The sequence below is a fragment of the Cyrtonyx montezumae genome, unplaced genomic scaffold (assembly GCF_038088225.1).
Source record: "Cyrtonyx montezumae isolate F1298 unplaced genomic scaffold, pur_monq_1.0 scaffold_3, whole genome shotgun sequence".
Classification (NCBI taxonomy): Eukaryota; Metazoa; Chordata; class Aves; order Galliformes; family Odontophoridae; genus Cyrtonyx; species Cyrtonyx montezumae.
In genome coordinates, this window is record NW_027072034.1 from 136388752 (window position 1) to 136416700 (window position 27949).

Below are 27949 nucleotides of genomic sequence, written 5' to 3' on the forward strand. Positions count from 1 at the left end.
TCAGGCTTTGCACATCTATCTTTCTTCCTAAACCTAACTGTATTTTTAAGAACATTTCCAAGAAAACTCTTATTTTCAAAATCACATAATGTTCTGGTTTCAGCTAGGGAAGAGATTCATAGCCTCTGATGTGATGCAATGTTTTGGCTTCAGGAGAAAAACAATCTTGATAACACACCAGTGTTCAAGTTGTTGTAGTGCTGCACAGATTCAAGGGTATTTGAGCTTTTCGGACTGTCTTGACAGTGACAGAGGCTGAGGGGGCACAAAGATCTGGGAGGGGACAGAATCAGCCTACCTAACCTAGGAGATATTCCATGCCATAAGTCATCATGAAAAAAACATACAAACAAACAAAAAAAAAAACCCTTGAAAAATAGTGAGAAGTTGGCCAGTGTAGGCAGCCACTGCTTGGGTAATGCCTGGGTATCATTTGGCTGCTGGCAAGCAATTGTGTTGTGTGCTACTTGATTTGTATATATAAATATATATGTGTGTATGTATGTATTATATAAATTATCTACATATCTGTGTAAATATACAAAAACAGTAATTGCCATTATCATTGTCTTCTTTCCTCTTCCTTTTCTCTCTCAAACCATGAGTTCTACTTCAGGTTTTTTTCCTGACTCTCTCATCTCACTGGGAGGTGGGGGATGTGAGCAAATGACTGTGGTACTTAGCTACCTACTGGGTTAAACCACAACACATAAGAACAACTGAGCAAAGAGTGGATCTTTTATGAAAAATATTTACTTTGGTGATGCTGGGAGAAGTTTAAAAATGCAAAGTCAAAAACATACCAGAGTACTTTGTTGCAACTCTCTGTCTGAATTTGCCCAACACTGATATTCACCCTGGAAAATACTTGCTAATATTACAGAACATTGAGAAGAAGCTTAAAATGGAAAATAGTCAATTTTGACGCAATGTGAAGAAAGTTACATTTCTGACTATCAAAGTAGGAAGCAGTTTTAGAAATGTAGATATAAATAAACTTTGTGGTTCTTTTAAATTGTAAAATTAAATTATATATTGGGTTATATTATAGAAATTGTATTTTAAAATAGATCAGCCTGTTTGGTTATGCATTAGAGCTCTATGCACAATAATGTAATTTATTTCTCATGATGTCATATAAAGAAAAATATTATTTTAACTATGAAACTTTAAATAGCTTAAAGTTTTAACTTATGAGATAAATATAAACATTGACACAGTCTTACAATGACAAAAAAAAACTACACAAAGAAATCTTACTAAAAATATAAATCATTTGAAATGACATAATTATAAGATATGTGTACAATAGTGATCTTACAGTTACATAGCAGTGTCAAATTTGATGAATCCCAAAGCACTTTAAATCAGCACTTAATTACATTGTGATCAAAAGCATGTTCTTGGTTCAGTTGAAGCAAGATGTAGAAGCACAGATATTTGGGTATGAAAATGCAGGAGTCCAAGGAAGTAATCTATTTATCCTGCAGGTGTCATGAGTTACATTGGTTCACATCTGTGATGATCAGAGAAGTCCTGTTAAGTCACATCATTTTCAGCCCTTGCACTGACAATACATGTATTTGTGTATTTATGCCTGAGAATTTAGATGCAAGTGGCTTGTAAGAGGTGAGCACATACATATTAAATACAGCAGTATATAATTACTCATTTTTCCTGCTTCTAAAATGCAGCCAGCTTTGGACAAAAGATTAAAAACCTTTAACACAGTAAGTGATTTGGTGGGAATAACCAGTGACAGTTTGGTACAGGAAGAGAATAATAGTATATCTAATTAAAACTGCAAGGAGAATTAAAGAAAGCAGACTGTAATTAACGAAGTTAGTATTTGGCAGGGACACTAGGGTTAACATTCTTTTTGTATAAAGTGTCATGGGATCTTCAATGCCTGTGTGAACAGACTGGAACATGAGAATTTTCATCTATTGAGCTCAATCCTGAAAGAAGCTCAACTTTGAAGTTTAAACCAATTATAAAAGCAAACTTTAGTTGAAGTACCTGAGCAACTGCCTGGCTTGAGCTCAGCAGATTCTCACAAGAACCCCAGTCTTTGGGACTGCTGGCAGTGTCTAAGACACACTGTAAGGTCCCCATTAAGATGAATTGGTCACATTCAATATTTGGGTCCAAACTGCTCTAAAGGCAGAAATGTGTGATAAAGAGTTCACGACCAGCTGGCTGGCTGGTAATGGACAGCAGTGATCACTGTTTGCAATATCACTTATCTGGTTATGGCTGTTTACTTATTTTAAGGAATACTGTTTCCTCATTAAAATGAATACTATATTAATACTACATTATACTATTTTAAGAGGAAAACTATAGTATTCCAGATCCCACATCATGGCAGCTATTACTAAATATTGCTTAATTTCAAGGAAGAATTAAATCGAATAGCATTTCCATATTTTCCAGAAGTGAAATAGAGGGTTTCTCTTGTTATCCTATATACATACGTATATACACAATAAAATGCATAGATAAAAGTTACTTAGGTCTTAGTTCCTATAGTCCCTATAGGAACACTATGCCACAACAGTATTTGCTTACATGGATATATACTATTTAACTATTTGTCCATTTTAGCTAATCTTTTTATTATGTATTTGCATTACAGTAATGCAAGTCTGTAAGGATTATGACTTTATCAAATTTTCACAGGTAGAAAATAACAGCTGAACCTTGTTTGAAAGGTAACTATACTTGCATTAATTTAAAAATTCTGCTGAATGCATTCTTGTTCAGTCTAGACAGAGATCCCGGGCTAGAAATGTATTTCTTGGATATTGGGTTCAATTACCATGGCATCACATTTTGTAAACAGACCATACTCTGTCCTAAAATCAATTAGATTTCCTGTCTCCAATATTCTGACTTGGACTGTGTTCCAGAATTTGAATGATTGTGAAGTATACTTAAATCTTAATTTTTATTTCTGTTTCTGGATAAATATTATTTCATTTTTATATTATTTAACTTATGTAATTCTTTCCTTTAGCCTCCACATTTCAATTGCTTTTGTTTTGCTAAACAGAACTGGTCATGCTTCTTTAGCAAGACTTGCCATGTTATGATTTGTCCTAATATTCTTCTCTCTACCTTTTCTGCTTTGAATTAGTTTTTTCTGAACAGTTAATTTGTTTAGTGTTCTGAAAGTTTCCTACCCAGTGAATTCCCTTCTGTCCCTTGGAAACCTCTCATGATGGATCCTATGAACATATTTATCTCCTTTTTTTTTTTCCAGTCTCATCATTTTGATGGCTTAGGGTCATCTTCTAAGCAACTAATGTAACCAGATCTTTCTCTGTCACCTCCAGCTAACGAGCTCTCAACTTACTGCAGACATTTCTGTTATTAGTATTTAAATGAATGACCTTGCAATATTACATTCCTTCCATTTATACTATTCTGTCATCGCAGTCATATAATTCTTCCACTACAATATCCTGACCGTCTTTTGTATTGGAAATGCTTTGTACTTCTACTAGCTTGGTAAACTGCTTCAGAAAATTTGTATCTTTTTGCTCCTGACTCAATAACAAAAACATAATAAACTGAGGCTCAGGACTGATTCATGGAGTACTTCATTAATATATTTTGACAAAATTTTCCTCATCTTTTTAGCCTGCCCCTAAATCAGAAAATCATCCTGATCAATTCATTTCTCTACAATCTGTAATGATTTCACTAATATTCATTCATAGAAAGGAAGCTACAATCAATAAATCCTGGATATGTAAGACTAGATAGAAAAAGTAATTCCTGTAACAAGCAGTTCTTCATGCATCCAAAAATCATGGAAATGATGAAGGCACAAATATTTTTGAAGAGCAGATACCATTCATGTCTTGGTTCCCTAAAATATCTAAGGCCTAGGATAGCAAGGGCTTTTCACCAAGGTCATCTAGAGCATCCTGGCAAGTTAGAACAATACATCATCCAATCTACTTCCCTGGTGGGACCTAGGAGCAAGAAGGATGGACATCCAGTTGGCAAAAGCTCATGTCCAGCCACCCTTTCTCTCAGTCCTCCATGATCATGTAAAGATCACAAAGCACATACATATGATCAGAGGTGTCAAAACACTCCCAGAAAAGGAAGAGTAGGGGAAAAGGAAGGAAGAATATATCTTCCTCTTCCAGAAGTCTTCATTCTTTCCAGCTCAGAAGAGTCCACAAAAAATAGCAAGTGGGAAGCAAACTGCAGAAATTGTAACTTCCTTAAACTATCTTTTTTTTTTTTTTTGTGATTAGTAACAGCATTCATACAACACTTCGAGGGTGTCTACACTACACAGACTTTCTGCAGTGACAGAAATATGTCATTCGTCCAGAGTACCTAGTGTCTAACAGACAGTTCTGATGACTACTGGTTCCAACACATAAGGTTATATTGCTTGTACTGTATGTACTCACTTGGCAAACTCAAAGAACAGGAAAGCAAAGCACACACTGCCTTACTTATTGTAAGAAACTGTAGCTGCCTAATCTGAAAGACTGGGTACTATACAAGAGAAGATTTCTTTTGGTGCTTGATAAAAAATAGCACTTGCTCAGACTGCATCCAGATTGAAGTGTTCACATGTGAAATATTAGTACAATACTTTAATCTTGCCCACCTCTAAATATATATCCCCTTTAAATCATGTTATCATTGGAACCTAATTGATAGCATCACTTCAAAGAACGGTTTTGTAAAATGAGGCTACTTCTTTTTAGCCAGAGAACATATGTTAGTACCCATCTATCTCAGTGTGATCCTTGCTTATTCATTTTAATTAAAAAATCAAAGCAGGGGTTTTGCAAAGATTTTATACTAATGTCATATGCATTCCAAATGTAGAAATCTAAATTTGGAGCCATGTTCACAGTTCATTTTACAGATGAAGTAAAATCAAATGTGTTCAATATTTGTATTACTGGGATTCTTTCCTAATTAGACATATACAAAAACTCAACTATTTTTCAGACTTTGGAGTCCATAGATAAACTTCAAAATAAGCACTGAATTTGGACAGATACAGAATCCATGAAAAAGCATGTAATAACATGTTCACTGCAACTATTTTCTAAATATTAGTATCTGATTACCAAGTGTTTCCAATTACCAACAAGGGTAAAAAACTGGGTTAATTCTTATATTTTCGATGTATGTTTTTATTGAACTGTAGCTTTTCTTCTAATTCTAAAGTATTGCAGACATGATAAATGATTTTGTGGGTCAATAAAAGTCCTGTACTCAGACAACTGGAGTTCAACCTCTGGCTTTGTTTTGCAATTGCTAGACTGCTTGAAGAAAGGTGAAAGACAGAAACTGTGATATTCTTTTTCTTGCAAAGGTGTTTACGCTTTAAGGTATCAGAAAAGTTACAGTATACCGTTTAGAATCTGGAACAAGAATAACTAAAGATTTTAGGTTCTTTCTTTAATTAAAATACAAACCAGAATGTATTTGAAAGTAGATGTCTTTAGTAATAATTAATATCCAAATATTCCAGTTCCTCTTTTTTATTATTATTATCTGAAAAGAACAGCAGAAAAGAAATGTACTCCTCTCAGACTTGTTTTTCTTAGAAGAAATTGTACCTCCTATATTTATCTTTAACATGGTTCATAATTGCACCCTCCTCAACCAGGAACTTAATGTTCAGATCTATTATATTACATATTATACATTATGTATGAAAACTAGTTCATTTCTTATCTTCAAATAATGATCATCAAGCTGGTTCATTATTCATCAGAGAAAAATGAACTCTGTTCATTTTCCCAGTTATAGTACATTCTGCCCTGATCATATACATAGAATTACACTGTCTAGATAAATGTATGGTCAAATCTGACGAAGCAAAAGAATTTGCAAGCTTTTGCTGTGGAGTTCTGTTCTTTCAGTTTTCATCTCTGTTTTTTATTTTTTTATTTTATTTTATTTTATTTTATTTTATTTTATTTTATTTTATTTTATTTTATTTTATTTTATTTTATTTTTTATTTTATTACTTGTTCATTGCTTTTCTGGTTACAAAGCTAACTTAAGAGATGTGGATGAAAACTGAAGTGATGTCTTGAAATGTCGTCAGCCATCTGAGAGCTAGGAATAAAAATCCACCAGAGTACTGTCCCACTAATTTCTACAGTCTGAAACTCAAAAATGACAATTTAAATGATAACACTGCCAGCTGTTTTACTAAGATTATTTTATTAGTAGCACTAGATAATTCACTAATTCCTGTTTTCTTTCAACTTCTATTTCTCTCAGTATCTCTATAAATGCATATACTACATCATTCAAAGTGTTCCTCTGAAAACAATGATTAGCATAAAAAAATACGAAGAAAAATGAGGGGAGGGGAGGGGAGGGGAGGGGAGGGGAGGGGAGGGGAGGGGAGGGGAGGGGAGGGGAGGGGAGGGGAGGGGAGGGGAGGGGAGGGGAGGGGAGGGGAGGGGAGGGGAGGGGAGGGGAGGGGAGGGGAGGGGAGGGGAGGGGAGGGGAGGTACTGGTGGGACCCTGTTGCAGCCTTCCAGTACATGAAGGGGACCTACAGTAAAGCTGAGAATGGAATTAAAAGGGCATGAAGTGACAGTACAAGGAGAAATGGCTATAAGCTGGAAGAGGGTAGATTTAGACTAGATTCTAATATTTAAATATCTAAATAAATATTTAATCTATTTTATCTAATATTTAAATATCTAAAAACATCTAAATATCTAAAGAAATTATTTACTGTGAGAGTGGTGAGTCATTGGAACAGGTTGCCCAGAGAGGTTGTGGATCATCCCTCCCTGGAGGTGTTCAAGGTCAGGATGGATGGGGCTTTGAGCAACCTGGTTAAGAGGGAGGTGACCCTTCCTATAGCAGGGGTTTGGAACTAGATGATCTTAAAGGTTCCTTCCAACCAAAACCATTCTATGATTCTATGATTACCTACCAACAGAAGCAAAATACAAAATGATAACTCATATTTGAAGTTCTATCCTTTGTCTAATTCTTAAAATTTTAAACACTACAATTTCTTGTGGTAACTGGAGTTACTTATTAAAGAAGAGATAAAACTGTTTTCATAGTTTTCATATATCTTTTGCCTGTTCCCAGAGACTGAGAATAAACTGAATTCAGGTATCTATAAAGGAAACATGAGTATCTGAGTGAACTCTTTAGACTCACTTTTAAGGAGGAACATAGGTACTACTTCAGCACAGTTTATTTTATATTAAATGTTTGACATAAAATCAGTGAGAGAAATCATAGGCTGCTGTTGCTTTTGGAAGACAAAAAATGTGGCGTTTGGATGGGGAGACTAAATGTGAGTAGTCTATGATTATGTATGATTACTTCAGCTTTATTTATTGGGTGTGTTGATAATGAGTTGGCACTGTTAAATATGGATTACAAATTGTTGGGCTTTTGTTTGTTTTAATCGTTTCTGGTTTTGTATTCCTGTGTTAAAATCTCACTTGCATGTTTCTTTGGGCCAAGCTAACTCCCTGAAAGAAGGAATTAATAAACTGATACTCATTGCATGTATTACAGACTGTCTGTATGTTATTTCCAAAGAATTTCAGAGATATGTTGTTTACCGAAAAAATTAAGATATGATATCAAAACACAGTCCTACTAAAAATAAATTTTATGAGTACATGAGAAATATAAACCTTTTCTATGTATTCCAATCTTTTACCTCTGCTAAAAATATTTAGAGCTCTAAGATGAAGACCGTATTTCAGTTTCCCTCTGTAGGAATTACAAAGTATTGTATTTTTAAGAATATTTCCCTTTCTGTCTACCCACCTTTTAAAAAAACAAAGAGGAAAAAAGAAAGCTTTTTCAGCTCCAGAAAACAGTTCTGAGGAGTTCTCAGTTTGTGCATTTAATTTCTAGTTCTCTGCAGCTGAAAGACACAATTTCCCATCTAGAAACTTTTATAGTATTGAAGAAAGGCAAAGAAAAAATTTGCTCACCAGTTTTATTTTTGAGGAGTCTTTTATTTCCACAATTGCTACAGACTGTTCTTTCTCCTTCATTTTTCTTCTTTAAACTTGTAAATGATACCAGAACAGCTAGACAGAAGTTTATATGCAAAGGTGAACTTTGATTCTTCCTTGGACTTTAAGACTAATCTAGTGTAGAATGTGATTGACAAAGCATTTTCATTGATGTTACGCAGCCTTTCCAAATTACCCAACCGAAGCGAATGAGTTTGTTAATGTTTATTCTATCCCTTTCTCTATGTTTTAACATATTTTATAAACTTATAAAGATTGTCAAGTGGAATCGGTATTCCCTAAGTTAGAACATAATCATATAATTATGCAGTATAGAGCTACCTAGATCAACAATGCAAAATAGAAATGGAAAACTGATTTCATGATTTAGGATTCCCAACAATTGCTGAATAAAATAGTCTTGAGGATGCCTACTTGAATTTCTTTTTTCTATATAATTTCTAGAAATAGCACAGACAACAATTTTTGTAATTTATCCTAGTGGTAGCCATAAGTGTTTGAGAAACCATTACTACAAATGCAAATTATTAATGCCATGATGAGAAACTGTGACTTTAAAGAGCTTGTAGTACAACTGAGATCTTGCAGACTGACTCTATTGAACTTTTATCAATAAATAGTCTCTCTATAAAATCAAATGCAGATTTAATAGATTTAACTGTCTGTAGCTGACAGAATCATACATATTAGAGAAGGAAAGCAGCCATCCTATTCTGTCCTGATCTAACCTGTAACACATTCTTGCACATCCCAAGATTTTTTCAAATGCCAAAGGAGCTCACCAAAGTCAAACCACAAGTGAGCCACAGGACAAATGAGGATTTTCTCTGTAAGCTGCTTCCTGCTTCAGTGAGAGAAGTGGAGCAATCCCAAATGACCTGACTCCAAAGCCGGAAGCAGACCAATCTTAGTGGGTCCACTATGAACATACAAAATGTAATAATGTTAATGGAGTCCTTAAATCTTTCAGAATCTTTCAAGAGGTGTTTTTATCCAAGACAACATATCCCCACAGCACTGGTAACCACATGTTGCTCCCTGAAGCACACCAGCTCAACAATACCATCAGCTAGCAAAAGTACACCTTTCAGGACTCTCACATCTTTTTCTTTCTCTCTGTCTCCTTAGTTATGAGTGAGCAGATATGAAAGCAGAAAGTGAATTAGTGAAGCAGTGATGAGACCACATGTTTACAATCACAAGCCTAGGAATTGAAGGAGAACCCTTTGAGGTTGGCTGATAAAGCTGAGCTTAACTTTATCTCTGCTTTGCTCTGAACGTCATAGGCAACTTTTAATGATTTAACTAGAGGCCCCCTTTATCTTACAGGCAGTCACTTGAGTTCTTGGAGAGTGGGGGCAAAGTAAATATGGAAGCTGGGAAGAATCAGGTTATGGACAAACTATAACTAACCTTGCTATTGCTGGGCAAAACAGATAACTTTAGTACACAGAGAAACAAACACTTGTTTGATTTTGTGTATTTTTGTTTGTTTGTTTGTTTGTTTTTATTCTATTTAGGACTGGACATGGTAAACAAATCGACATAATAAAAATAAAAGTTTTTATTTTTCTCCCAAGTAATCTGAAAGGAGCATTTCCATTTTTTTTTTAACCATACAATACCTACTACTCCAGCAACAGTTAACTCATCTGATTTCAGAGAACATAAGTGGGCCATTGCTGGGGATGTTTTCAAGATCATTTTTACAATAGTGCTCTCTCTCTCAAGCAGAATTCCTTCACTCACCACCAGCCACCTAATGTATACAGTGCCTCTTTGTTTCCCTTCAAGAATACTTCTAAAAGGTCTTGTATTCTGGAGTATCAGAACAAGGGCAACTTACAATGCTCGGATATGCTCACAAAATTAAATTATCTTTAGCAGTGTCCCACACAGCACTGCAGGAGAAGTCTGTGTCTTTCAGAAATGTAGTATCTTCTCATCTTACCCTTGCTATAAACCAGTAAATATCCTAGTGCCTTTAATGTACGTTTTAGTGGACTCCATGTCAGGTAGTGATCATTATCCCAGTATCTACACAGTCGTTATCTGGGATACAGCAATTATTTCTGAAAGAAACCACAGGGAAAATAACAAACTTCCATAGCAATGACTGTTGTGTTTGCTAAATTACTGGTTTGTGGTGAGTCCTAGGGCTGTATATACATATTAGCAAAACAAAAGAGCATTTAGTAAAAAAAAAAGTTTCACTGGGTCACACACTGTCAAACCCAATACTGGAAAGCACAGAGATCCTGTTTTATTGTTTTTATTGTTTTTTTTTTTAACTCTGCTCTTTTCTGGCTCTCTTCACTTTGACTAATGCTCTCTATATCTCCCTTGAAACATACAGTATGTTTCTTACATTTCAGGTATTAAAAGGGATGTAAACCACAGATTTTTAGAACTCACTATAAACTTTCAATGATGATGTCATATTTGTTCAATATTAACAGACTTGTACATCTACATTTCATAGGTTCCGAGCATACAAAATTTAATAAACTTTAAATTCACAGTAGAATGTTGAAGATATTTGGAAGATTTTGAATAAGAATGAAATTTTGATGGAAATGAGAAATGTTTATTTTTCAAATATTTCTTAACATATCAGGCATAAATAACACCTTTGAGTACACTCAGATATACATTTCAAATTGAAACTTTGCAATGTTGTCTATGGGGTTAAGAAGATATTGTTCATTCTGAATATATTATTTAGAACAGAAATGGATTTCTTGCAATATGGCTACCTATGTTACTGGCTACATATTTTAATGTAAACAGTTTCATAAGACTGAATTACTGAAACAAGAAAAAGGACTGTAATTTAGTTGTGTTCTCTTTCAATTGCAAGTTTTATTAAATTTTAGCCATTATCCGCAGAGAAACCTATTTTTTTCTTACCGCTTAAACCTCATTAAAAGTAGAGATTCTAATTGTTTTACAGCTTTATTACTCTTTAAATGCATTTTCTAGCATGAACAAACTATTTTCGTTAAGTAATAGATCATATGATTTCAGTTGTATTTTCTGGACAACTGTATAACTGGGTTTACAAATACTTTCAGAAGGATGATCTCTTGCACATGGGATGGATCTAATCTTATGCAACTCAACTTCTAAAAGTCATAAGGTAAGTTTATAGCATTTGAATAGTGTTAAAAGAAAGAGGAGTGCAACCTATTCACTGTTTTTAACAATAAAAGTTATGATCAGAAAAAGTTCTTGATAAAAACCAAAAACTTTTGTGAATTTTGGGCCAAGCGCAACGAAGGACAGAAAAACTGCTCTTTACAAGCTATAGTTTTAATAAGAGATGAAAGGATGCTCTTATTTTCACTTCTCTGATTCTACTAATATGTGACTGTAATTCATTAATTCAGGGTCAGACAATGAGTCTGAGCAATTATTCACATGAGTGGTCTCATAGATTTCAATGTCCTCGTTTAATGTGTCATTAAAATGGTACATGGATGCATCTAACTAATGCAAACATCAGTTCACAGCAACACACGAGTAACACCATGAAGTCTTTAATCCCATCCACTGTCTACCAAGGAAAAAAAAAGAATAAGAAATTTGGATGTATCAAGCTTTAAGATTTCTGGGAGAAAAAAGAAAATTCAAAAAGTAAAAAAGAAAAAAATATCTTCTACCATACTCAGAAAAACAGAACACTCTGATTTTATCAGAGTTTTAGAGATACACTTTTACACCCATTGTACTAATGCAAGAAAGGTAAAATTTAAGATGTGTCACTTAAGCATTTTGCTAGAGACGTGCATGTTGACAAAAGGGAAGATGGAAGAGACAAAGGCAGAGTTATTGCTTCATTCTTCCCAGTCTGGCATAGTTTGCATGCACTGTTGAAGGCAGGCTTCATTTTGATACCCTATTGCAAACATATTTGGAAACATACATTGTTCTCCATTGTTCTCACCTAGCAACCTGTTGATTTCCTCTGTACAAACTGAAGTCTGTACATCATTACCTGACATACAGGTATAGTAGGAATCTAAAATCTTTGAAAGTAAAATGATTAGGCCTAAAAGCCATTACGTCTCACCTTGTTCTTCAAGAATAGGGTATTTAGTATATTTCACCTGTATATGTCCTTCACAGCTGAAGATAAAGACTACCAAGTGTGGAATTAGCGTAGATTTATATCATCCAGTTTCAAAAGGTGTTGAGGGAGTGCAAGTCCAATTCAAAACCAAGAATTCATGCTTCCCATCACCAGTCCATGATACAACAGCTGAAAGGATCCTCCCATGCTTCATATTAATTTCAACCAAAATATTAATACATAAAAGATAATAGACATTGTATTTCCAAATATAATGTGCATTTGTGTCCAGAACAGTTCCATCTTTCTCTTTAAGTCTGTATCACATATGAAAATTAAAGTAGACTTTGCCAATCCTCTGGCACTCTTTTACGTATAAAAAAAAAAAAAAGAGGTTACAAAACAATAATTATTTGTTGTGATTGCTACTGTAAAACACTTCATCGTTGTTCTTAATATTAGTAAAAAAAAGTACACCTTATCTTTATGAAAACAACAAATAGGGCCACCCTTGCTTCAGTATTTGACCGTGAAGAAAATATATTATTCTCGGTAGCACTATTTGGCCAAATTTTAATTTTATTTTTTCAAATACAAGGTAAAAGAGCCTTTAAGCGAGGCTTTACGAGGCCTTCTAGAATACAGAGAATCTATATATATTATAGATTATATAGAGAATCTATATATATCTATATATTTATAGTCGAGCATGCAAACTACAGATTTACACCAGAGCTGTTGCTGTGCTAGAACCTCAAGTTCTCAAGTCATTCCAGTAGTTTATCAGAACTTTTAGAACACCTGTATCTCCACCATATGGAAATCTTTTCCCATAAAGTTTCTTGACAAAAAGTCAGGTAGATAAAGGGTGAATAATCCACTGATGACACTGCTTTGGCCTCTGATGTGTAATGTGAACTGAATGACTCAGTGAATTTCTCTGTTATAAAGCGAACAAACTGTACAAAATACTTACAGTTCTTTGCATCAGAAGAGGTGTTTCAGAGCAACCTATCCCTTCATCATTAAAACTGGATTCCATATTGATTATGTCTTCAATAACCTCTTCCATCTAGTAAAATAATATTTTAAGACCAATAATTATTATTATTGCAGACACTATTATTCTAAAAATCTAAGGATATGATTGTATTTGCTACTTCAAAAAAGAGTTTCAGAAGTTTATATCTTAAAATTCAAATAATTCAAGTATTTTTATAAATGTTCACTTATTAAATTTTTTAGAGAGTTTTGTGGATTAGCATTACAGAGGTCCTCCTAGCCACCAACCCATTCTTCTTTCTTAACTCCTTATTGCAACACCAAAATCAGACAACAAAAGCACATTGGTAAGCTGTAACTATGATCTGTCACCTTCATCAAATGTGTCAAATTTAGTGTATTGTTCCACTGGTGCAAGAAGACTGCAAGGAACCTGTGGTTCTGCAAGAGTATGAGTCATTCAACATTTGGTATTATACACTGCTCTTATGAGGCAGAACCTCAGCAGGCAGAGGTTTGTGTTGTGCTTGGCAGTACACTGGATATTTCTTTAGCCAGCCTTCTGGACCCAGTTTTGTTCTAGTCTGAATCAAAATCCCCTGAAGCAGATGGAATATACAATTAATTATTCAAGGTGAAAAAGTAAATATTTTGCAAATCTATAGACATACAGATTTGGATGAGGCACAATATTGAGTTTTCAATGATAATTTTGGCCTGATTTTTTCAAAAAATAATTTGGAAAAAATTCTTGTAATTAATCTGTCACTTAACTCTGCCAGAGCAATCTTCCAAGCAGGAGCTGCCTGAAGAGCTATAGTTGAAGGAAATGTAGGAGGCTCCATGCAGCAACCAGAAATATCACAGCTCAGATCACTTGCAGGCCAGGGACCATTCAATAGTCTTTTTAGGTCAAATGACACAGCATGGCTTTGAGGGTTGCTCTGAAAGTAACGACTCCTATTTTAACTATATGACCCACAAAATCAGAGACAAATGTTTGTGGTATGGCAGTGGAGATGAATCTTCTGTTAATATTCTGTTACATTTTCCTGCTGTGTAACTGGAATGACCCCTCCAAGGATTTTGGTTTATTCCAACTATTATCCTCTCAAATCCCAATAGGCATAGCTCAGGAGGGAGTAAGAAGTTCTGCAAACAGTTGTTTTTGCTTTTGAGGATAAAGAGTTGTACTAGTGCAGGAAACAGATGTTCCTTGTGAGATACACAAGGTACTTAAGAACAGTTCAGGACACCATAATTGCCAGTGCAGAGGTGACCACTGGGTACCACAAAGGCCATCTAAGACGGTCTTTGCAGAACAATGGTTCCAATAATCCATAATTCTGACATTAAACATCAGTTGTTAATGTAGAAGGAACAGAAAGGTCACAAATGAGACCTCCAACAAGAAGTGGTTTTATCCTTTCAGTTCCCTAATACTTAGCTGTATGCCATCCAAGTTTGCTCAGATTGGTCGCAAGGTATTTGTAAGACTCTTTTATTAATGCCCAAGATATGGTATGGCACCTCCACTTCTTATTTCTGCAGGAATTCTCCTTTTACTTAATAAGCACTATCTCTTGAAATCTATTTAAGTATTAAAGGCCATAATGATCTACATCTCACACTGTCTGAGATTCTGACTCTGTATAATAGCTGTACCTCTGTTAAAATCAGTGGTGGCACTAAAGTTAGCAGACCTATGCCAATTTACGCAAGTTAACCCATATATAAATACATCAGCTAACTGAAAAAATGAATGTGTGATTCTTTCAGTTATATCTTTAATCAGTATTTAACTTTGATATGCAGCTGGATAATACTTTTACAGAAATAACTGTTATCTGTTATCAAAATTTTGCATTGCTAGTATGCATTTAAAAACCTACAGCAATACGTCTCATAGATAAAAAGATAAAACGTGGATTTAAATTGGTCATAGTTTAGAAGCCTGATCTTGCAATAAGCTATTTGCACGGCATTCAAGGGAATTCATGTAATTAGAAGTTCATGTAATCAGAAGGACTCAGGGCACATGCCTTGCAGCTGAAGGCTCTATGAAGGTGAAGATAATCACCTCTTGCCCGCAGTGTATACAGTGTGAATCTTGCAACATCTTCATAGAAATAAGCAATGCCCAATTCCCCATTCTTTTTGCTAGTTTTGCCCTACCGCATTTTCATGTTCTCCTCCAAGGGCCAGCAGCTTGGTCACAGGACTCTCTTGTGTGCCAATATCACTGACTGGAGGCATGTGTCCGTTCCGTAAAATAGAGGTCACTCCAGTGGGCTGGACTGTGTGGGAGTGGGACAGGGAGAGGGTCTGGCTAGACAGCTTGGTGTCAAGGGTCAAGTACTGCTTCACCTGGTGCCTCTGGCTTTGCTGGATATGGTATCTAGACTGATTTTCCAAGTGTGTTTGTACCTGGGAAGAAATAAAAATAACTGATTAAGTTTCAAGCTTTTGCCAGTGTGGTGACTTAGAAAACTTCAAGACAATAATTCTATTATCTGAATCAGTTTTTATATCACTGGATAGAATCATTATTAACCTCAAATCTTTTTTTTAATTTTACACCCTTACACATTTCTTTCTTATGTACCAAGAACAATACATATGGGAATAAACCCTATGAATAATTATCAAACAATAGAATAGAAAAAAAATAGTTCAGTTGGAAGAGAACTGCGAAGATCATCAAGTCCAACAGCCTAATCATAAATCACTCTGAGAAAATACAAGAAGTGCGCTATACATTTTTCATTTCCCATTCACAACTGGTCTTTGTTGGGATCTATGATCACATCAATCAAACCTATAAGCATATGCATATGCTCTAAAATTATTATCACAATGTAACTTCACTTTTGTATTTAAACAGAATAAATAACAACATAATGCAAGCACCTTCAAGATCAAGAGCATTCTTCTATATCTAAACCCACATTAGGCTTACCTTGTTGTAAGTACAGTCAATTAAATGAGGCATTGCTGCTGTTTCAGAAAAATTAAAATAAAATAAGTAAATACACAGTGAAAGCTATATTCCAGATGACAGTTCACTATCTTCAAACCACACAGTTTTCATGAAGTGCCTTTTGAGGACTGATCACTTTTTGAGTTGGTATGAGTTTATAAACCGAGTGGTCATGCCAAAATGGCTAATTGAGTCAGACTTTGGGCAGTTCTTTGATTATAAAGATTGACAATTACTCCTTCAAACAGTTCTCATCTCAGATCAGTGTCACATTCCTGCAATTTAACTACTGGAGGAGCACTGCATACACAAACCCCAGTCATTTTAGCCCTGTGGCTTTCTCCTTTAGCTATGGCATGAATGACTGGTCACAAATGTCTTGTAATATATTTTTCTTAAGTGGACACTCTGTAAGCATGGTTAATATTTGTTAAATAATAGTATGACTTGTTCTGCAGTCCTTATTTTGTTTTTTAAAACTTCATTTGAACAAGCTTGCAGTTAAATTAACTATACTTTTTTACATCACAGTAGTGACTTTATTTTTTAATTGTGTTACAGTGGAGTGTCTAATATTATTTTAATTATGTTTCTTTAAAGATTAAGCCACACAGTAATGAATATAATATTAATTATTTTGATGCAAGACTTATAGTCTTAATATTCCACTAAAATAGTGATATAAAATCTCAAATGCATTATTTAGATTGTCCCCTATTTCATGTTAGGAAGCTATACATCCCTTGTAAGAAAGTACTAGATACAAATTTGAGATTTACTCAGATTATAATATTATTTGTCTTAAGCAAGATCTCTGTCTCAGTGTCTACAGCACTAGTTCTAGAGACTACATAATGCAGTGTTAATTTGAGCCCTGATTTATCATTATTTAGCAAGGATGATAGCTTCTTCAGCTTCAATAAGGCTTGTGCTCACAGTGAAAGTTATACTACCAGGCAGCTTCCAAAATTAGAATACTAAAAGGAAATCTGCATGCTAATTTAACAGGAGCATTAGTTTGAGGTGCTGAAAGAAAGAAAATGTGTCCCATCATATAGAAAGAATTTGCTGTAAACATTTGTTTTCTGTTGCTATTTCAGAAGAACCCACAGATACTTCTTGTTTGCATTGAACTCTGAAGTCACAGAGCACACCTATAATCAAGAGCTTGCCCTGCCAAAATTGATGTTCTCTTTCTAGCAATAAAGACTTCAATCAACACCTTTGAAACCACAGCTTCTTTGAATGGTACAAACAGGACAGGATCAAAACATAGACTACAGATACAATTACAGCACTTTAACCTGTCTGCTTTTTTATTCTTGAATGGGCATTGAGTTGTTTTCTTAAAATTTCTATATGCCTATCTGAAGCATGAAATCCAGAATACTGGAAATCTTCAAATTAAATGGGAAACATAAGTAATTCATAATATATTGTCTGTATTACTTTGTTTAAAAGTTTGGGGTTTTATTTTGTTTTAGTTTTGCATATGGACAGAAATATAAATAAAAATTGATTTAAGCTGCAAGGACATTGCTGAAAAGTGCCTTGCTTTTTGCTTTCTCTGGCCTTCAGATTGCTGGTGACAGACTGAAAATCTGTGCAGATTACTTGTTGAGCCACCACTGAATCCCACCACTTTCATGTTCTCTGAGAAAGAAATCAAGTAAAAAATCAAGATTATTAAGAGTATTTCTCTTATCTGACATTCTTTCAGTGCTTACATGCTATCAGTACTGTCTTCAACTTTCACAAACAAAAAAAATATAACTCCTCTGATAGGATCTCTTGCTATGGCTTTGCAAACCTCTGTATACCCTTTACTATGCAAATTGTAGTCATTTTAACACAGCATCACTAGGGTTAAGAAGTGATCTATTCCTAGATTTTCAAAAAGTACTTAAAGTTGCAATCCTTGGTCATCCTTTTATACCTAAATAACTCTGAGATGTCAATGTCAATAACAATAATTCAAGTCCTTTTGAAAGTCAAATCACTGTGTAAAGGCAAAGCAGAACTGTACTTCTATTTTTGTAATCATATTTCTAATGTATGATAAATGGAGAGAAAAAGTCATGTTATGCTAAAGGAATGTTAAGAATGCAAAGTCTAGCTCTCTGGAAATTAGAAATGACAGTTCCTGCCCATACAACACGTGTGAAATGGGAGAGGAAAATCAAAACTTAATAATTCTATGAAACCTGTCAGTTATCAAGTACGATCAGGCTATTGTGTGCTTGATAATTTTTATTATCTTATTCAGAAATATTAAGCTGAGGTTAGGCTTTCTGAATTCTTTAAAGTAACTTCTACAAAAAATTACAAGCAATAAACTTTTTGTTTTGACTTTTCGATTTTATTTTGTTTGTGTTTTCTATTAATGATTTTGAATGAGTGGTTAAGCAGTGGCATAGTCTGCCTAGAATGGCAGTGAGATCTCCATCCTTGCTGATTTTCAAACCTCGGCTGGACAAGGCCCTGATCTTCTGAGTAAGCAAAATAAATCTAGAAAAAGGGAAATTTGAATCAGTAGTCTAAATAATGAAACTATGGGCAATCATTACCATTTAATCATTTCACTGAAAAAATCTAATTTAAATATTCAGGTTAGAGGATCAGTGAAATAAATGCAAAAAGGAAAATAACTGAAATATCACTCCCATGTCAATGTAGTCCCACATTACAAAGACCCTGGATATACACTCTCTAAGCTGCTTTGAGGGATTGAATATATCTTGAATCCATCAAAGATCTCTGCTTATATGTGACAAGAAGGAAAATTTACAAATCAGGGTAAAAGGATCCCCCTATTTTGCCCAATAATCCCAGCACAGTATCCTCCATCAGTGCTGGGAGCCTAATTTTCTAATTCCTTATCATTTGAGGAGGTCCTGTAGTCGGTAGTAACATTTTGTCAGAGAATTTATGAGTTTTTAAGGTAAGAGACTCTGAATATCTCCAGTTTATGACTACTACCATACTTAAAATTGTTAAAAAAATTTTGGACCAGGCATATGAAACATTGATCTTGACACACTCTTTAATATGACAACGATATTGTCTAAATATAGTTTGTGCTTTTATTTATTTTTTCCTGAGATAATGAATGTTTAATTATTTATTTAATGCAAAGCACATTAAGGGAAGACCTCAAGATCTTTTTCAGGATAGAGAATAAATGAGACCTGTGGCTCCGTGGAACATGGGATCTCATTCCTGGCACAAAATAAGCAGCAGTAAAGATTTGGTAAAATCTATTTTCTAGTTCTCAGTAGACCATTTGCTATTAATCATTTTATGTCTTCCTAATTTCTGTGCAACAGATTGCTTCCAGTGGCCAGCTGATGAACCAGGCAGATTCTGTTTGCAGGAAGAGCTTCAGAAGCAGCCCAGGAAAGAACTGTACTGCTGGCTCACCTGCTAAGTTCTTAGCAAAATTGGTAAACTGAACCTACCTGCAAAGTGCTTCTGAAGTAATATTGACTATTGCATGCTCACAGAGTAACAAGACTACAAACCTATACAGATAAATTATGGTTGTCCTCTCAGGCATTAACCTGTAGTGATTGTGTCTGTTTACTTTGAATGGTAATTATTTCAGATTATTTGAGGGGCAAAAAGCAGCATGAAATTCAACAGTAAAGTGATTATCCACTCTTTCCTAAGCATTGCTTTTGTCTCTTATCTGGCTTTCCTAGTTATTGTGAAATTAAAACCTCTCCAGAACCAGTAACACAAAGCATTCAGGGACTCAAAGGATCCAGTCCAAACTCAAATATTGTAGTTTGAGCAGAACAAAGCTAGAACTGAAATGAACACTTTGAGATAGCTTTTGTAATCTAGAACAAACCCCAGCGCACATGTAACCAAATGTCCCTGTTTATGACAAGACAGTTCTAAGAACAGGAACATAACTGCCCTTCAGACTTACAGATGCAGTCAAACTTCTTCATTTGCACTTTCTAATCTGAGCACACGTCCTAATGTTGTAAAACTGTGGTAGCGTTGTGTAATATCTTTTCCCACACTCACAGTGCTCTTTCTTTCGTTTCTAAAAATTCCACAGTGGCATAACTAGGTCTTCAATATATTTACACCAATTATTTTACTTCCACATTTGCTGATGAGATTTTTCCATCAGTAAAATATAGCATGATAAAAGTAAGGAAAGAGCACATTTAGGGGACCTAAATTAAGTATTAATAATGCCAATGATATTCCAGTAAGTAGCAGTACCACGTGTCATACTGGTATTCTGCCATGGGCAAGCAGGTGATACATTAGCTCACAGTGTGTTAGCCCAACATCAGTACTGTGAAAAATAAAGGGAAAGATGAAAAGAGATTCAATTAATAAATTATTAAAAGATAGGAATATAATTAATGCTAGTCAACATAGCTCTGTGGGAAATAAGCCTTGTCAAACAAATCCTCTTCTGTTCTTTGATGAGATTTCAAGTTAGGTTGCCAAAGGTAATGATGTAGGAACACTTCAATTTTTGTGTGCCTTTTGACGTAGTATCATCCAATATTCTAATTAAAAATACAGCACTACATGATATCAACGAAGTGAATTTTAACTGGATTAAGAGTTGGCTAACAAATATGCATAATAAAGCAATCAGCAAAGGATTGGAATAAGAAAAATTGTATCTCTTCACAGGATTGTACTATTCAACATTTCTGTCTGCATTTCTACTATTTCTGTCAGCTGGTGACCCCCTTGAAACAAAATGTGTTTCAAATCAGTGAAATACAAATACACTGGAAAAAGAATATATATATATTGATGATGCAACACTGGAGAAAACTGAATGGAGAATACTATGAAAGCAATGATTCTGGGTAACAACAAACCAGGAGCTCATCAGGGGTGTCCAGATGATGCTAGCAAGATGGAGAAACTGGTGTAAAGGAAGCAGTGAATAGGAGCCCAGCTGTACTCTGCTTTTATTTACAGTTCAGAATTGTGGGATGCTGAATGTGAGAGGGATCTTAAGTTAACCCAGAAGGTGTGGGAAAAGCAACTGGCCACAGACTGATGTTAAGCAAGTTCATATTGAAAATTAATAGATAATGAAATATTCAAAAAGAAATCCTCTAAATTTTTCTTCTAACTAAGCATCAATGACTTATGGAAAAGATACATTAGCCAAATCCAAGATATACTTTTATCAAAAACATTATTGAACTCAAATGAGTTCAATGAGTTCAAATTTGAGTTAATTGGAATTCAAAAGCCTGTGTTTTTATAGGAATTAAAATGAGCTGTCTAGTAGCTCTCTTTAAATTTAAATTTAAATTGTTTAAATTTTATAGAACTTTGGATTTGAGAACCGGTTATTAAATTAGCAACTTGATGAAAATTCACTCTGAATTTAATAAATGTTTAAATATCTGTTACAAAACAATATGTTTAAATAAAATCAAAATATGCTGGACAGAACAGTAGACTTCATTTATGCTGGATGTTAATTTGTTCCAGTATTTTTAACTGCTCTTGAAGTAAAATTTGTCACATTGATCATATCATTTATCATGTCCTGGACACAATATCTCTCTGAAATTCTTTGAGTTATGGCACTTCATGTTCTTTTCAGTTGCTGTACCAGAATATAAGCATCTAATTATAAACTCCTTAAATATTAAAATGTTCTGGAAGTACCCTAAAATTCTAATTCCATTTTAAGATAAGAAAAACAGGCATAACACAGACGTTTCTGATGACTTTCAACTGGATGCTTAAAGTTAGAAAAAAAATCCACAATTTTAATGATTAAATAATCCTTTATCCCTTTTTTAATTCTGTTACAAATGAAAGTCAGCTGTTTGTTTGTCCTGCTCTCTCTATTAAACATTTTGAGGAAAGCATGTTTGTGAAATTGTTTCATAGCAAAACGAAATTTCAACATAGCAATTATATGCTTCTGTTCTATCTTGAAAACTATCACCAAATAATGTAGCTGTTCACTTTAATGTTTCGTTGGTAAAAGCATGTGTGATTATGTCAATTAATTACTTAAGCTAAACACTGTAATTAGATTTTTAATGTGAATATTTTTCTTATTGGAACTTTGATCTGACTAGAGGAGACCTCCATTAATATGCATGAAGAGAGAATACAATGCAAAAGACATCCAGTCTGGCAATTCAGAGCTGTGTGTTTAGTTGATGCGTTACAGTAGCTTTCAAGTTTCAAAAAAAATTCTCATGTGACTCTAATGCACTATTTTTCATCTTGTTTAACCTTTGACATCATATTCATCAGGAACTTATGAATGTTCTTTCAAGGGTGAAGAGGCTGAAGAAGAAACATTTAAAAGTTCTTTGACAAAGGCCTTGTCTTTAGCAATGACTACTGTTTCTGTGTTTTAGTGTATCAATGTCCAAAAATAGCAGATAATTATAAATGTAGGGTAGCATGGGAGTATTATCATTCTCACTGACAGTCATCATGAAAACCAAGATATTTTCTGTTCTAGCTATTAAAAAATTGCCAAAATATATTAGTTTCACAGTTCTATTCTTACACAGTTAAATATATGTACATTATTATAGAAAAGTACAATAAATACTTTTTTTAAAGTGTCTATCTTTATAATATGCACTGCAACTCAAAGGAGTCCTCGGCACATAACAGTACAATAGAGTATCCAGTTGTAAGATATGATAATAGGACTGAGTCCTTGTAACTTAAAGGTAAATTTAGGAAAACAATTAATTGTGTGAAGTCATAGTAACTTAATGTATACTCTGAAAAGCAAAGTCTAGTGATTCCCTGAATATGGTCAGATGCATACACAGTAATACTCGTATTAGAGACTTGAATTTCATGTTCTAGCTAGAGAAGATTTAGCAGTTATTTGCATTTTGGACCTGTTCTCTTCCTATTGGAATTGTTCTTTTTATAACTGAAATCAGAAAAGGAAGGAAATCCTTCAAATAGGGTATTTTCAGCCAATACAAACTAACTCCAATCACAATTCTAATAAAAAAAAATGGAGTGAGATTCTCTATTTTGGAAAAGTTACTGCAACAAACTCATCTTCTAACATAATGTTAAAGTCCATTGTTTTACTAGAGTTGGAAAAACAGAAACAGGGATGGGGGAATAATACTTAAACTACACAATCTATTTGCAACAGAAGAAAAAAAGCAGGATGCTATTCCTGCAATGTGCGATGTGATTGACCTGTCTTTCCAAGCACAGCTCTGTTGGCTTTTAGAAAGTTTTATGAAACAGATTTCCACAGGGCTCTGCTGACATCAAGCATCTTGCAACATCAGAAGCTGAAAATAGGATGTGTTCTTAACAAAGTGTTTACAGTGGAAATACTGACTTTGAAGATGAGAAGTTCATGAGTAGGTCCAAAAGCAAGCAACAAAATGATCAGTGATTGAAAGGAGGGGGAGTATTTACTTTTAGAGGAGAAGGCTGTGAGGGAACTTAATAAAAGTCCTCATATCTTCAAAGGACTGTGGCCAGGCAACCGACTTCTAGAAGTGAATAGACCAATCAGTAATACGGCGTTAAATGGCAATAAAAGTGAGTCTGGCTAGATACCAGGAACAATGTTCTCAGATTAAGAACAGTGAAACAATGGCAGAAGAAGGGTGATGAGAGAGTCCAAATCAAAAGCTTTTAAATTCAGACAAGCATACTAGAAATTACAGGAATGTGCAAAAGTTGTGAACCTTACTGAATCCACTTTTGCCTTATATTTTCAAGCAAATCCACTTTGCCACCAGAGCAAATACTCGAGGAGATTTGGCCAAATATGCAACAAAAAAAAAAAGCTGTGTGGTTCAGTAAATTAACAGTTGTAAGAAATAAAGAAAGCAATGTGGGGGGCAAAAGAGCTGCAACAATGACTTTGGAGAAACCAGGGCTGGCTGAGAAAACTATCTAAACAGTATAAACTATGGAAGAGAATGTCTGTCTGGAGGGAGAGGCAGCAGAGCTCTCCTGGTTATAACTGTTGGAGTCTAGATCATACAGCTACCCATTTCCTGACAAATCCCTTTGCAGATGCAATGATTTTGATAGCATTTCCCCATTGTGGTATTCTCTATCATTCACAGAGCATTGATGGAACTCAGTCCTTTCAGGTCCATTCTGTGCTAACCTCCTTGTGCAATCAGAAATGAGTTGGGGGAAGCCAACTACCTGCACTGAACATCTACAGAGACATTATCAAAGCAAGCACTTCCATTTGCGCTGGTATACCTGAGACACTCTTGGCTTCTTAATTGAACTCCTGCAGTTAAGATACACATACCTCTCATGGCTCCTTATCCATCACTGGCTTGACTTCAGAAGAAAGGATCCCTAAGGTCTTAAGGCCAGCTTGTCATGTTTTAAAATAACAATGATCCTCGATGACTTTGTGGTCTTCTCTGGCAGAAAAGACCCAAGAATTTTAACATTGTGGTATAAAAACAGCCTATAAAGTTAAGAAAAGCAAACTACAGGAAGTATTTTTACAAAACTATTCCTTTGATTTAAGTTAGAATTTAAGCTGGAAATCTAAACTTTGAATAAAACCAAGCACTGCAGTTAATAGGCCACACAAGAATAACAATGGATCACAATCAAATTATGAAACTGGCTAATATCCTTACTTTGACTCTGCAGTGACCCTGTCTGTGTTCTCACTGATTCATGACATCTATGAATATAATAAATCTTTACTGTTCCAGTTCTTCTTTATTGTTGATTTTATTAAAGAACAGTAAATGTGGCTCTTGCTCTTGAAGGATGGAAAGAAACTTTTTGCACAGCTAGCTACGTTTAAAGAGCTGGTTCCAGATGCCCTTACTTAACTACTTGCCACTGTTTCCAAAAGTCATTCTAATTAGGTCAGCCAATAAGATTCCATTAAATGAAAAAGAGGCTGTTAGACAACTATTCTAGGAAAATCAGTTTTGAATACAAAAAGGATAATCTGTTTTTTAATTTTAAAACCTCCGCTAATGAGAGCAGTTTGCTCAGTCCTTCCAAAAAAACAAAACAAAAGCACTAGAAGTTCTTCGGTGTATGTCAACTGCAACAACTACCACAGATCCATAGAAATTACAGTCCTTGGAGTATGGTAAATGTGTAACTAAAACAATGCATCTAATTCAAAAATGTAATATTTTCCGACAAATTTCATGTCAAAAACAAATCTACTGCCAAAAGTAGGATTCATGTAACACTGAATGATACAGGGATTGGGAATAATGATAATGCTTGCAATCATAACAGCTTATATTTTTATGTCAGCATTTTTAATTGGAGATGAAAGCACTCAGAAATGATTAAAAAAATCTATATTGTTAACATCTATTTTAATTTTGCTTTGATATCCATAGGAGAAGTATGGAAAATAAGTCTAACATTGCAGAGAACCAACAAGTATGCATATTACATTTATCTGCAGATGAGAAAGTCAGGTGCCTGACATTCAAATAGGATGAAGCAAAAAAATCATCCTCAGTCCAAGAAATACGCTTTTTAGTACTTTTCTCTGAATGATAAAGGACAACCTTTAGAATCTTAAGATCAGCTTCACAATGTGCTGTTGTTGTTTTTTTTTTTTCTTTTTGAGATTTGTGTGTGTGAAATCAGAGAAGAACATAATTTTAAGCCACCCTAGGATCTGATCACAAGGTTTGTTCTCATAGAAGAGGAGTAGATTAGAGTAGTTGTCAGTAGTAGGTGACATTTCCATGTAAGACAAGGACAGGACATCAAGGATAGCCATATGAGAAAAAAGTAAAAACAAATATTTCGCATAAATTGCTAAGTGAACCTTTCAAACCTACCTGGTTCATTTTGTGTTAAAATATGTTTTATGGCTGCAAGTGGCAATGTGTCTGACCATGTTCATGCTTCAGCATGCTGTAGGCATGTTATTCATGGGAATAGCACACACTGCTGTCAACGCTTGAACACTGTAAGTCATTAAATTCTTCGGGCAATATGCTTTCACTTAGAGGGGTAACAGTGGATTTACAGTACAGTAATTTGGTTGACTTGAAATATTTTAGTAATTTAACAAGATTTATATTTGTCATTTTTAACGAATTAAAATTATACAAAGATCCTAGAAATAAGGAGAAAAAAAAAAGGCTAGTATGAGCAGGAGTTCTAATGATATAATTTGACTTATTAAAAATGTATCCTTTATTTGAGGGTCACTTCTGGATTGTAGTTATTCATTTTGAACCTGAAAATATGCTTTTCAACCTTACACTGATGAATATCTAAGGGGATGCCAAGAGTTCATTCAGAGAACATTTATAGACTGCAAAGCCTCAAATACTTAATTTTTTGCTGTACTTCATAGTTGACTGGAAATTTCACAAAAAATATCATTATTGGTACTTTCAGTATTGAACTGAGGAATCAGTGTTGCCTTTTGACATACATTTTACCTAATCTTAGTTCACCGTGTTCCATTCAGCGGTAAATCAAATAGACAAAAAAAAAAAAAGGATATTATACTTTCTGTAATGTACAACAGAGCAAAATTTAGTTCCTTTTCCAATTATTTGAATTCTGAAAACAGTAGTTAAAATCCTTAGAATTAAAGCTGTTGTAAAAATATAATAAATAGAACGAGGAGATAGCATAACGGAACCAAGCACTCATCTGCCAGAGTTAGAATTGTAATTTATAGCATCTCCATTTCAATTCAATTGAAACAAACACTTAATATACCCTACAGAGTATGAGTCAGAATAGTGATATTAGGGTAAACTCAAACTACTCAACAAATTTCAACCAATGTCCACTAAATAAAACCTTGTTAAATAACAGAAAATAATGGAATTTCCTAAGAATAATCAAAAGAAACTCCCACTTAGTTTAAAAGAGAGTTCTGTGTGAAATATAGAGTGAAAGATTATTACAGGTAAGTCATTATTAAGAGTATTAATTATTAGCTGTGTGAATTATAAGCAGTACAGAACAAGAAAAAGCAGGTCTTTCAAATGCAATAGTCCTAATGTGGAAGGGAATGTACAAGTTAATAATAAGTGAGGTTAGAACTGTATAGAAAATCATTTATGTAGTTATGTATCTGTGTAAATTCTTTCTGCCATCAAAATTAATATTTTCCTGATTAAAAAGTAATAATCATCCTCTTTTCAAAATGGAAGAGACTGGTGAAAAAAATTACCATTAAAAGATAGATATTGTTGGATTAAACAAAGAAATATTAAATAAGTTAATATTAATAGAATATTAAATAAGTCAACATATGGTTTTGTCACTGTATTTTCTCAGTTTCTCCTCATTTTAATAACAATAACAGTATTTTAAAGAGTTTTAAGGAAGTTGTCATTGGAATTTCCTCAGAAACATATACCACATTACTTATACTGCAAAAAAAGTGATGTTCTGTAAATGTTAAACTGTAAAATTTAGGAAGTGTGTTTATTAATATTAGCAAGTTTATTCAATTACCAAGTGTATTCACGCAGCTATCAGTATAATCAGTAGGTCACATTATGGAAAGAAGACAATCTGCTTTCAGAAGATGACAGCTAAAAATATAATTCTGTCACACATGCAAAATAAAACAAGAACTGATTATGCTGATTTTCATCACTTTGTTAAAATGAAGGAGCACTGGTGTGCCAATGTCTTTACCTACCGGCAGAGGCTGGATTTCTGTCAGCACTATTGCTTCTACAAAACAGTCGGCCCAGAGCCCGGGGACATGAACACAGCAGCGCAAACAAAAAAAGACCAGTACAAATCTGGCCATGAATAATGTATGTCACTGCTTGTGTATACCCAGTTGGTTCAAGGAAGAGAAAGGAGAAGTGGCTTGGAAGGGTATTTCCTTAACTCTGGCTGGAATTTCAGTTAAGGAAGAAG

General features: G+C 34.3%; 1 protein-coding gene across 3 annotated transcripts in view; it reads right to left on the reverse strand.

The window, feature by feature from the left end:
- TFEC (transcription factor EC) overlaps window positions 1-27949 on the reverse strand; it is an 88757-nt gene that overhangs the window by 18757 nt on the left and 42051 nt on the right. The window contains exons 1-3 of one of the 3 annotated variants that reach the window (XM_065743473.1): window positions 27723-27836; window positions 15274-15525; window positions 13073-13168 (exon numbers count right to left, since the gene is read on the reverse strand). In XM_065743473.1, coding sequence (XP_065599545.1) covers window positions 13073-13168; window positions 15274-15525; window positions 27723-27836 — 462 coding nt within the window. Of the gene's footprint in view, window positions 1-7979; window positions 8084-13072; window positions 13169-15273; window positions 15526-27722; window positions 27837-27949 lie in introns of those variants that run through there. The other 2 variants (XM_065743471.1, XM_065743474.1) reach the window with 2 other exon arrangements.